Source organism: Ranitomeya imitator, chromosome 3, assembly GCF_032444005.1.
Source record: "Ranitomeya imitator isolate aRanImi1 chromosome 3, aRanImi1.pri, whole genome shotgun sequence".
Lineage (NCBI taxonomy): Eukaryota > Metazoa > Chordata > Amphibia > Anura > Dendrobatidae > Ranitomeya > Ranitomeya imitator.
In genome coordinates, this window is record NC_091284.1 from 615,611,185 (window position 1) to 615,623,966 (window position 12,782).

Below are 12,782 nucleotides of genomic sequence, written 5' to 3' on the forward strand. Positions count from 1 at the left end.
TCTTACGACGCTTCCGCTGCCCCATTGTAAGGTCTGGGGAGGATGGGGCGGAGTTTCTGCCGTGCATGCGCGGTCGAAAATGGCGGACTCGACGCACAAACAAACGTTACATGTAACTTTTTTTGTGGCGGCGGTCCACCAAAACATGACGCAACCGTCGCACGACAGTTGCGACGTGTGGCAATACATCGATATTGTTAGTCTATGGGGAAAAAACGCATCCTGCAGACAACTTTGCAGGATGTGTTTTTTCTCCTGAACGACGCATTGCAACGTACAGCCAATAACGCTAGTGTGAAAGTAGCCTAAGGCTGCCGTCCACTATCAGTATTTGGTCAGTATTTTACCTCAGTATTTGTAAGCCAAAACCAGGAGTGGGTGATAAATACAGAAGTGGTGACGTGTTTCTATTATACTTTTCCTCTAATTGTTCCACTCCTGGTTTTGGCTACAAATACTGAAGTAAATTACTGACCAAATACTGCTAGTGTGACGGCAGCCATACTCTGCAGTCACCAACAAAATGGCTGCTCACTGGGTTCCTGAATATCATCCTTTCTAATCCCTTAGCAAACACCCAGGAGGGGAGAAGAGGAGACATCACACATGTCAGCAGACTCCACCCATAATTACTGCAGTGCAGTAATGTGAGCTAGTTGTACACTAGGTTTTTCTGAAATTTCAGCAGCTGCTCCCCCTAGTGTTTAAAAGTGGAAATTCCAAAACTTTTCATATTATTTTTCATATTTTACTAAATTATAAACAAATGATAATATTTTTTAAGAAAATGTAATCATTAATTCTTTTCATTTTTACAATTTCTGAAAAACAAATTTTTTTTGATGGCACCTTCCCTTTAAAAAAAAAAAAAAAAAAGCACTGCTATGATCTACGAACGCCAACTACACGCTGGCTTTCACAGGACAATTGTAATGACAAGCACAGGGGTCTCAGCCTGTCATGGCAACCCATCGACGCCCTGCAATCACGTCACGGGTGTGCTGAAGGGAGTGTGGAATGACAAGCCCACTTCTTACGGCAAGTGTTAAAAATGGCGATGTTAGAGACAGTCCGCTGCTGTTAAAGGCACATGATGGCTGATTAAATCAGCATCATGTGCAGGGAAAGTGCGAGCTTAATGTGCAAGTTTGTCAAAGGCAGGGTCATCGTTTGACAGCAAAGGTCGTAATGTGGTTAATATAGGATTATCGTGAAAAAAAAAAAAAAAAGGCACAAAAAGTTTACATAAAACACATTTCTGAATCTGATTTACCTGTACTTTTACCAACATTGGCAGCTTGCTCTCTTGTAAGAGGTGATTCGTTATTAGGATCAACACCTACAAAAATAAATCAGTCCAAACATTACAATTAACTGGTAGGAAGCAAATATAGTCAGAAATCATACACGTAAAGGGATTTTGTCAGCAGGTTTTGCTCCCTCATCTGAGATCAGCCTGATGTACGCAAAGAGAAGCTGAAACCAACCATGTACCAGTCAGTCCATAGACAGTGAGCTGCTTATCACAGGAGGGGCAATGTTAACCTCTTAGTGATACATACTTCACAGTTCGTAAACTGCAGCACTGTGACACATCCCTGAATTCTGTGTTTCAGCCTCTATCTCCTGCTGTCTTCAGATTACATAGCAAAAACCTGCTGACAGATTCCCTTCAACAGAGGCAAAACCAAATTACACAAAAAACCCTGATGAAAATAAAACAAAGTTAACATTACATAATCATAATACCGTATATACTCGAGTATAAGCTGAGAATTTCAGCCCATTTTTTTTTTAGGCTGAAATAGCCCCTCTCGGCTTATACTCAAGTCATTCCCAGGGGTCGGCAGGGGAGAGGGAGCGGCAGCTGTCTAATAATACTCACCTGCTCCTGGCGCAGTCCCTGGTTTTCAGGGCGCCGACAGCTTCTTCCTGTATTGAGCGGTCACATGGTACCGCTCATTACAGTAATGAAAATGGACCCGAATCCACTCCCATAGGGGTGGAGCTGCATATTCATTACTGTAATGAGTGGTACCATTTGACCACTCAACGCTGGAAGAAGCTGTCAGCGCCCGGAGAACCAGGGACATCCAGGGACCGCGCCAGGAGCAGGTGAGTATAACAGGGGCATTGTGTGATATTCAACTGTCCCCCGTTCCACCATCGGGCGCCGCTTCGTCTTCCGCGTCCTCTGCAGTGATGCTCAGGTCAGAGGACGCGATTATCCAGGGGCCTGAGCGACGAGAGGTGAGTAAGTGTTTTTTTTTTTATCGCAGCAACAGCATATGGGGCAAATATCTATGAAGCATCTTATGGGGCCATAATCAGCATTTGTGCAGCATTATACGAGGCAAAAGTGTCTATGGAGCATCTTATGGGGCCATAATCAACATTTGTGCAGCATTATATGGGGGCATATTTTAATATGGAGCATCTTATGGGGCCCATCATAAACTGTATGGAGCATTATATGGGGCGTATTTTGTATGGAGCATCTTATGGGGCCATCATGAACTGTATGGAGCATTATAGTTACATAGTTAAGGTTGAAGGAAGACTATAAGTCCATCTAGTTCAACCCATAGCCTAACCTAACATGCCCTAACATGTTGATCCAGAGGAAGGCAAAAAAAACACCCCATGTGAGTAAGCTCCACCTTGGGGAAAAAAAATTCCTTCCGACTCCAAATACGGCAATCAGACTAGTTCCCTGGATCAACGCCCTATCAAGGAATCTAGTGTATATACCCTGTAACATTATACTTTTCCAGAAATGTATCCAGTCCCCTCTTAAATTTAAGTAATGAATCACTCATTACAACATCATACGGCAGAGTTCCATAGTCTCACTGCTCTTACAGTAAAGAATCCGCGTCTGTTATTATGCTTAAACCTTTTTTTCCTCCAAACGTAGAGGATGCCCCCTTGTCCCTGTTTCAGGTCTATGATTAAAAAGATCATCAGAAAGGTCTTTGTACTGTCCCCTCATATATTTATACATTAAAATAAGATTACCCTTTAGTCTTCGTTTTTCCAAACTAAATAGCCCCATGTGTAATAACCTATCTTGGTATTGCAGACCCCCAGTCCTCTAATAACCTTGGTCGCTCTTCTCTGCACCCGCTCTAGTTCAGCTATGTCTTTCTTATACACCGGAGACCAGAACTGTGCACAGTATTCTAAGTGTGGTAGAACTAGTGACTTGTATAGAGGTAAAATTATGTTCTCCTCATGAGCATCTATGCCTCTTAATGCATCCCATTATTTTATTTGCCTTTGTAGCAGCTGCCTGACACTGGCCACTGAACATGAGTTTGTCATTCACCCATACACCCAGGTCTTTTTCATTGATGGTTTTGCCCCATTAAAGCTCATTTGCCATTTATCAGCCCAAGCTTCTAGTTTACATAAATCATCCTGTAATATAAAATTGTCCTCCTCTGTATTGATTACCCTGCAGAGTTTAGTGTCATCTGCAAATATTGAAATTCTACTCTGAATGCCCCCTACAGGGTCATTAATAAATGTTAAAAAGAAGAGGGCCCAATACTGACCCTGTGGTTCCCCACTGCTAACCGCTACCCAGTCTGAGTGTGCTCCATTAATAAACACCCTTTGTTTCCTATCCCTGAGCCAGCTCTCAACCCACTTGCACATATTTTCCCCTATCCCCATTATTCTCATTTTATGTATCAACCTTTTGTGTGGCACCGTATCAAAAGCTTTTGAAAGGTCCATATTCACTACGTCCACTGCGTTTCCTTGGTCCAGTCCGAAACTTACCTCTTCATAGAAATTGATCAGATTTGTCTGACATGAACAGTCCCTAGTAAACCTGTGCTGATACTGGGTCATGAGGTTATTCCTCTTCAGATACTCCAGTGTAGCGTCCCTTAGAATGCCCTCCAGGATTTTACCCACAGTAGAGGTTAAGCTTACTGGCCTATAATTTCCGAGTTCAGTTTTTGTCCCCTTTTTGAATATTAGCACCACATTTGCTATACGCCAGTCCTGTGGTACAGACCCTGTTATTATGGAGTCTTTAAAGATTAAAAATAATGGTCTATCAATGACTGTACTTCATTCCTGCAGTACTCAGGGGTGTATCCCATCCGGGCCCGGAGATTTGTCACTTTTTGTGATTTTTAGACGCCGCCGCACTTCCTGCTGGGTTAAGCAGGTGACATTTAATGGGGAATTTTTATCACTAGTCATTTTGTCTGCCATGGGATTTTCTTGTGTAAATACTGATGAAAAAAAGTCATTTAGCATATTGGCTTTTTCCTCATCCACCATTTCACCCAGACTATTTTTAAGGGGGCCAACACTATCATTTTTTAGTTTCTTACTATTTGTGTAGTTAAAGAATATTTTGGGATTATTTTTACTCTCTCTGGCAATGAGTCTCTCTGTCTCAATCTTTGCTGCCTTGATTTGCTTTTTACAGAATTTATTTAATTTTCTGTATTTATTTAATGCCTCATCACTACCTACTTCCTTTAATTCTCTAAATGCTTTCTTTTTGTCACTTATTGCGCCCCTTACAGCTCTATTTAGCCATATTGGTTTCCTCCTATTTCTAGTATGTTTATTCCCATACGGTATATGCTGTGCACAGGTCCTATCCAGGATGCTAATAAATGTCTCCCATTTTCTTTGTGTATTTTTGTGTCTCAGGATATCGTCCCAGTTAATTGCACCAAGATCCTCTCTCATCCGTTGGAAATTTGCCCTCCTGAAGTTTAGTGCCCTTGTAACCCCTCTATTACACATCTTTTTAAAGGATACATGAAAACTTATTATTTTGTGATCGCTGTTTCCCAAGTGACCCCCAACCCTTATATTTGCTATGCGGTCTGGCCTGTTGGTTAAAGGGAACCTGTCACCCCGTTTTTTGAGATTGAGATATAAATACTGTTAAATAGGGCCTGCGCTGTGTGTTACTATAGTGTATGTAGTGTACCCCGATTCCCCACCTATGCTGAGAAAAAACTTACCAAAGTCGCCGTTTTCGCCTGTCAATCAGGCTGGTCAGGTCGGGAGGGCGTGTTCACAGCGCTGGTTCTTACTCAGCTTTACGTTGGTGGCGTAGTGGTGTGCGCCTGTTGAAGTGACTAATCCACTGTGGGCACGTGAACAAGCAGCGCGCGATCTGCGCTGTCATCCCTTTCGTCGGTGGGGGCGGCCATCTTCCTGGGGCCACGCGTGCGCAGATCGAGTGCTCTGCTGCACGGGGCTTCAGGAAAATGGCCGCGGGATGCCGCGCGTGCGCATTAGAGATCGCGGCGGCCATTTTCCCAAAGCCGAGTTTGCATCTCGGCTTTGGGAAAATGGCCGCCGCGATCTCTAATGCGCACGCGCGGCATCCCGCAGCCATTTTCCTGAAGCCCCGTGCAGCAGAGCACTCGATCTGCGCATGCGCGGCCCCAGGAAGATGGCCGCCCCCACCGACGAAAGGGATGACAGCGCAGATCGCGCACTGCTTGTTCACGTGCCCACAGTGGATTAGTCACCTCAACATGCGGACACCACTACGCCACCAACGTAAAGCTGAGGAAGAACCAGCGCTGTGAACACGCCCTCCCGACCTGACCAGCCTGATTGACAGGCGAAAACGGCGACTTTGGTAAGTTATTTCTCAGCATACATGGGGAATCGGGGTACACTACATGCACTATAGTAACACACAGCGCAGGCCCTATTTAACAGTATTTATATCTCAATCTCAAAAAACGGGGTGACAGGTTCCCTTTAATATTAGGTCTAGCAGTACCCTCCTTGTTGGGTCCTGAACCAGTTGTGAAAGGTAATTGTCTCTCATAGTTGTCAAAAACCGATTACCTTTGCTGGAACTGCAGGTTTCTGTTCCCCAATCTATTTCAGGGTAGTTGAAGTCCCCCATAATAATGACTTCTCCTTGAGTCGCAGCTTCATCTATTTGATTTACGAGGATATTCTCCATTGCTTCCATTATTTTTGGAGATTTATAACAAACCCCTATCAGTAATTTATTATTTTTCCCACTCCCCTTATCACCACCCACAGGGATTCTACATTTTCATTAAATTCACCTATATTATCACGCAGGATGGGTTTTAACCCCTTTACCCCCAAGGGTGGTTTGCACGTTAATGACCGGGCCAATTTTTACAATTCTGACCACTGTCCCTTTATGAGGTTATAACTCTGGAACGCTTCAACGGATCTTGGCGATTCTGAGATTGTTTTCTTGTAACATATTGTACTTCATGATAGTGGTAAAATTTCTTCGATATAACTTGCGTTTATTTGTGAAAAAAATGGAAATTTGGCGAAAATTTTGAAAATTTCGCAATTTTCCAACTTTGAATTTTTATTCTGTTAAACCAGAGAGTTAAGTGACACAATATAGTTAATAAAAATAGTTAATAAAAAACATTACCCACATGTCTACTTTACATCAGCACAATTTTGGAAACAAAATTTTTTTTTTCTAGGAAGTTACACGGGTTAAAATTTGACCAGCAATTTCTCATTTTTACAACAAAATTTACAAAACCATTTTTCTTAGGGACCACCTCACATTTGAAGTCATTTTGAGGGGTCTATATGGCAGAAAATACCCAAAAGTGACACCATTCTAAAAACTGCACCCCTCAAGCTGCTCAAAACCACATTCAAGAAGTTTATTAACCCTTCAGGTGTTTCACAGCAGCAGAAGCAACATGGAAGGAAAAAATTAACATTTTACTTTTTAGTCACAAAAATGTTCTTTCAGCAATAATTTTTTTAATTTCCCAAGGGTAAAAAGAGAAAATGGACCTCAAGAGTTGTTGTCCAATTTGTCCAGAGTACGCTGATACCCCATATGTGGGGGGGAACCACTGTTTGGGCGCATGGCAGGGCTCAGAAGGAAAGGAGCGCCGTTTGACATTTTCAAGCTAAAATTGGCTGGAATTGAGATCGGACGCCATGTCGCGTTTGGACAGCCCCTGATGTGCCTAAACAGTGGAAACCCCCCACAAGTGACCCCATTTTGGAAACTAGACCCCCTAAGGAACTTATCTAGTTGAGTCGTGAGCACTTTTATCCCCCAAGTGCTTCACGAAAGTTTATAACGCCCGGGCGTGAAAATAAAAAATCCTATTTTTTCCACAAACATGATGGTTTAGTCCCCAATTTTTTATTTTCTCAAAAGGTAAAAGGAGAAATTGGACCCCAAAAGTTGTTGTCCAATTTGTCCTGAGTACGCTGGTACCCCATATGTGGGAGAAAACTACTGTTTGGGCACACTTCGGGGCTTGGAAGGGAAGTAGTGACGTTTTGGAATGCAGACTTTGATGGAATTGTCTGCAGGCATCATGTGCCATTTGGTGAGCCCCTGATGTGCCTAAACAGTAGAAACTCCCCACAAGTGACCCCATTTTGGAAACTTGACCCCCTAAGGAACTTATCTAGGTGTGTCGTGAGAATTTTGAACCTCCAAGTGCTTCACTAAAGTCTATGATGCCCGGCGTGAAAATTAAAAATTCTATTTTTCCCCCCACAAAAATGATCTTTCAGCCCCCAATTTTTTATTTTCCCAAGGGTAAGAGGAGAAATTGGACCCCAAAAGTTGTTGTCCAATTTGTTCTGAGTACGCTGGTACCCCATATGTGGGAAAAAACTGTTTGGGCACTTCGGGACTCAGAAGGGAAGCAGTGACGATTTGGAATGCAGACTTTGATGGACTAGTTCTGAGGGCGTCATGTTCCGTTTGCAGAGCCCCTGATGTGCCTAAATAGTAAAAAAAACCCACAAGTGACATCATTTTGGAACCTAGACCCCCAAGGAACTTACTTAGATGTGCCCCCTCTTTGGAACTAATCTACTGGTCCCTGTTAAGTAAATTAGTAGTGCATGGAGGTGTGGTACAATTTGAAGCAGTCCTTCATACACAGGCCAGGTTTGTCGGGGCAGGTGTCGCATTGATAGATGGTGTCCTTGCGTACTCCTCTTTTGTAGCACACTCGGCACCTTTTTTGCGGCTTACTTTTTCTATCAGTTGGCGGGACCACCCCCGGAAAATGCTGACCTGGTATGATACGAGCACCCTCAGTTCCGGACGTACTGGGGCCCGCTCCTTCCCTCGTGCCAAATATCAGGGCCTTAACCACTACCTCCTGGAACTGAAGGTGCGACGTATCAGTGTGTCGTGCACATCGTGACAGCAGGAAAGCGTTGAGCATTGCCATTTGTACGATGTACACGGACAGCTTTTTGTACCACACCTTGGCCTTCCTCAAAGCACTGTACGGTTGGAGGAGTTGATCGGAGAGATCAACGCCCCCCATGTTTTTGTTGTACCCCAGTACACAGTCCGGTTTGCAGACCTGTGTTGAGGTACCCCGTACACTGCTGAGGGCACTGCCATCACCGTGTATGGTGGTCAAGAGAAGGACATCCCTCTTGTCCTTGTACTTGACCACCAGCAGGTGGTCGCTACATTGGGCTTTGCTCTCACCTTTTCTGAGCATCTGCCCAAGTAGCGTCTTCGGGAGGCCTCTCTGATTTTTGCGGACAGTACCGCAGGCTGCGGTACTTCGCGCAGAGAGGGATTTGTAGAGTGGGATGCTGGAATAAAAGTTATCGGTGTAGAGGTGATAACCTTTATCCAGCAGTGGGTGCACCAAATCCCACACAATTTTCCCACTCACTCCCAGGATGGAAGGACACTCAGGCGGTTCAATCCTGCTGTCCTTCCCTTCGTACACTCTAAAGCTGTAGGTGTACCCTGAGGTACTCTTACACAGCTTGTAGAGTTTGATTCCGTACCTGGCCCTTTTGCTGGGCAGGTATTGACGGAATCTGAGCCGCCCCTTAAAATGAACCAAGGACTCATCCACACAGATGTCCCTTTTGGGCACATACACTTCAGCAAACTTTTTGCTGAAGTGTTCGATGACCGGCCGAACTTTGTACAGACGGTCAAAATTGGGGTCATCTCGTGCGGGACACCGTGCATTATCGTTGTAATGCAAAAACTTATGGATGGCCTCAAAACGCGTCCGAACCATGACCATTCGGAACACTGGAGTGTTATATAAAATATCTACACTCCAATATTGCCGAATTTCTGGCTTCTTCACGATCCCCATATGGAGGACCAGGCCCCAAAACTGCATCATTTCAACTGCGTCCACAGGAGACCAGTTAGAAAATGATGAACGGGGGTTTTGCTCCAAAAATTGCCGAGCATACAAATTAGTTTGCTCCACCATGAGGTTAACGAAAGCCTCAGAGAAAAAGACTTTGAAAAAGTCTATTTCTGTGAGGCCGGTGGTGTCAAACTTGATTCCTGATTCTGCCAAAAAATCATGAATCAGTGGCTCGTAATTTTCGGGGGGCGAGGTCCATATGGGGTCCGAAGAGGGTCGCGCTGGTTCATTTTCAGGAGTGGGCGCTGCCTGATCTTCTCTCCTGGGGCGTCTGCGTGGCGGTTCCGCAGGACCCGAGGAGGAAGATGAGGAGGAGGAAGAGGATGAAGAATCTGAAGAGTAAAGGAATGTGGGATCCTCTCCCTCGCTATCAGTGTCGGAGGCAAGGAAAGCATATGCCTCCTCCAATGAATAGCGCTGCTGGGACGAACGGGACATTTTTTGTGTGATTATGGTGCTTGGGTGTAATATTTATTGATAACTGTGTACGTGTGGGGGGGGATAGTGTTTGGTGCAAACTAATCTGAAAGGAAAAAGCTAAAGGGAAAAAAAATACCTGTAAAAGGAAAAGTCTAAAACAGCAGGCCCTAGCTCTGATAAGTGAACTGCGTCACTTATCAAAGTTCGGCGGCTGCTGGGTGTGTGAACGGGAATGTGTAAAAAAAAAAAAAAAAAAAAAAAAAAAATGAAAGGCACAGGTTCAGACGCAGCGGCGGGGTGCGTGGACGGGAATGTGTAAAAAAAAAAAAAAATGAAAGGCACGGGTTCAGACGCAGCGGCGGGGTGCGTGGACGGGGATGTGGGAAAAAAAAAAAATGAAAGGCACGGGTTCAGACGCAGCAGCGGGGTGCGTGGACGGGGATGTGGGAAAAAAAAAAAGAAATGAAAGGCATGGGTTCAGACGCAGCGGCGGGGTGCGTGGACGGGGATGTGGAAAAAAAAAAAATGAAAGGCATGGGTTCAGACGCAGCGGCGGGGTGCGTGGACGGGGATGTGGAAAAAAAAATAAAAATGAAAGGCACGGATTCAGACGCAGCGGCGGGGTGCGTGGACGGGGATGTGGGAAAGAAAAGCGAGCACGAGTGTTGATCGGTGAACTGCGTCACCAATCAACGCTCGGCGGCGCTAAGGGTGGTGAAAAAGAAAAGCGAGCACGAGTGTTGATCGGTGAACTGCGTCACCAATCAACGCTTGGCGGCTGCTAAATTTGGGCACGGACGGACGCGGCGCAAAGTGGGGGTGGAGGGGGAAGGGGGGGGGAAGGGTAAGGGGGGGATGAAGTAAGATCGGGCCTGGATCGGGGATGAACACTTACGGTTGTAGTCTCTCTTCTTTCTTCTGTCTTCTTTCTTTAGCAAGAATTGTGGTGTCACAGGCTACTGTGGCACCACAAGTCTCAACACAGGAGGGGATCTGTCAGCGTGACCGCTCTTCAGGAATCCTCACCAAGTGTGAGGATTCCTGAAGAGCAGTCAGACAGGTCAGGGACAGGTGAGACAGGTCACAGAGCGGTCACACCGCTGCTGTGACCTGTCATTGGTGGGATCGAATGATCACATCGATCCCACCAATCAGAGGTGGCCCTGGTGACGCCGGTGTCGCTAGGCACCAGCCTATGATCGGAGCTCACAGCTCCGATCATAGGCAGGTCACCGGCAGGTCACCAGCACGTGACCGGCAGGTCACCATCAGGGCACAGCGCGGGCACACCGCTGCTGTGCCCTGATTGGCAGAGCTGCAGGAGGTGGTGGGGGAGGTGGCAGGAAGATGAGGCAGGCACATGGATTTCAAAAGCAGGGCACAGCGCGGTAACACCGCCGCTGTGCCCTGCGATCGGCGCGATCGATGTGATCGTCAATCGCGCCGATCCGGCGGGTCTGTTCCTGATTGGCGCGATCGACGATCACATCGATCGCGCCAATCACAGCTGCAGGATCCGGAGCCGCAGGGCAGCTGAGGAAGGCTCCGGATCAGGCAGGGCACAGCGCGGTAACACCGCCGCTATGCCCTGCGATTGGCGCGATCGATGTGATCGTCGATCGCGCCAATCCGGGGGGTTTTGGCCGGTGCCTGGGTTGCCAGGCACCGGCCCCAGGATCGAGTACATCGGTACTCGATCCTAGCCTGGGAACTCACTGTTTCAGCCAAGCTGATTGGCTGAAACAATGAGAAAGGCTGTGATTGGCTGTTCAGAATTGAACAGCCAATCACAGCGATCGGGAGGCGGGGGAGGGGACGCCATACCCCAGGATGCCGAGGCCATCTTCCCTGAGGTAAGATGGCATCGGAATTTTAATGCGATCACCGCGACTTAAGTCGCAGTGTCGCATTAAAGTGCAACCGCGACTTAAGTCGCAGTGTCGCATTAAAGTGCATGACGTACTATCCCGTCCCTGGTCATGGGGGCCCACCCCACCTCGACGGGATAGTACGTCTGATGTCAGAAAGGGGTTAAGGACGATTTTACATATAGACACACCCCACCCCCTCGCTTATCTGTACGGTCATTTCTGAACAGGCTATAGCCCTGCAAGTTAACAGCCCAGTCATGTCTCTCATCCAGCCATGTCTCAGATATCCCTACCATGTCATAATTATGCTCCAACAACATTAGTTCTAATTCGTCCATTTTGTTGGCGAGGCTTCTGGCATTAGTATACAAACATTTTATGCATCTTTCTGCACCTCTATTTTTTCTTAAATTATTAACTGTTCTAACCCCACCCCCCATGCCACCGCCAACTTCCTTATTTGTGCCCAGGTCTCTATTCGCACTATCTTCCCCTCCTATAAAATGAATACCCTCCCCCCCAATCCCTAGTTTAAACACTCCTCCAACCTTCTAGCCATTTTCTCCCCCAGCACAGCTGCACCTTCCCCATTGAGGTGCAGCCCGTCCCCAGCGTAGAGCCTGTAGCCAACTGAGAAGTCGGCCCAGTTCTGCAGGAACCCAAACCCCTCCTTCCTACACCAATTCTCTCTGGCGTGGCACGTGGTACAGGCAGCATTTCGGAAAATACCACGTTGGAGGTCCTTGCTTTCAGCTTGCAGCCTAATTCCCTGAAATCATCTTTAAGGACCTTCCACCTACCTCTAACTTTGTCATTTGTGCCAATGTGCACCATGACCGCTGGGTCCTCACCAGCCCCTCCCAGTAATCTGTCCACCCGATCAGCGATGTGTCGGACTCGATCGCCAGATAGGCAGCACACCGTTCGACGATCCCTGTCTTTGTGACAGATTGCCTTATCTGTTCCCCTAATAATTGAGTCCCCTACTACCAGCACCTGTCTGGCCTGCCCTGCTCTCCTATTTCCCTCCTTATTGGAGCAGTCACTCCTCCGGCTTTCAGAGGATATGCCTGGCTGCAGCAGTGCTACCCCTGTACTGGCACCCCCCTCATCTGCCAACTTAGCAAACTTATTGGGGTGTTCCAGATCAGGACTAGCCTCCCTGGCACTCTTCCCTCTACCCCGCTTCCTAACTGTCACCCAGCTAGCTACTTCATTGTCCTGCAGCTCCATCCCACCATCCCCCCCTCATCTGTCCCATTGAGCGTCTGCTCCGTGAGCAGAAGACTCCTCTCCATATTGTCTATGGATC

General features: G+C 46.7%; 1 protein-coding gene across 1 annotated transcript in view; it reads right to left on the reverse strand.

Moving 5' to 3' along the window:
• The window catches only part of BORA (BORA aurora kinase A activator), an 84,019-nt gene that overhangs the window by 36,301 nt on the left and 34,936 nt on the right, over positions 1-12,782 (reverse strand). Inside the window, exon 6 of the mRNA XM_069758141.1 lies at positions 1,274-1,339. Coding sequence (XP_069614242.1) covers positions 1,274-1,339 — 66 coding nt within the window. The remainder of the gene's footprint in view (positions 1-1,273; positions 1,340-12,782) is intronic.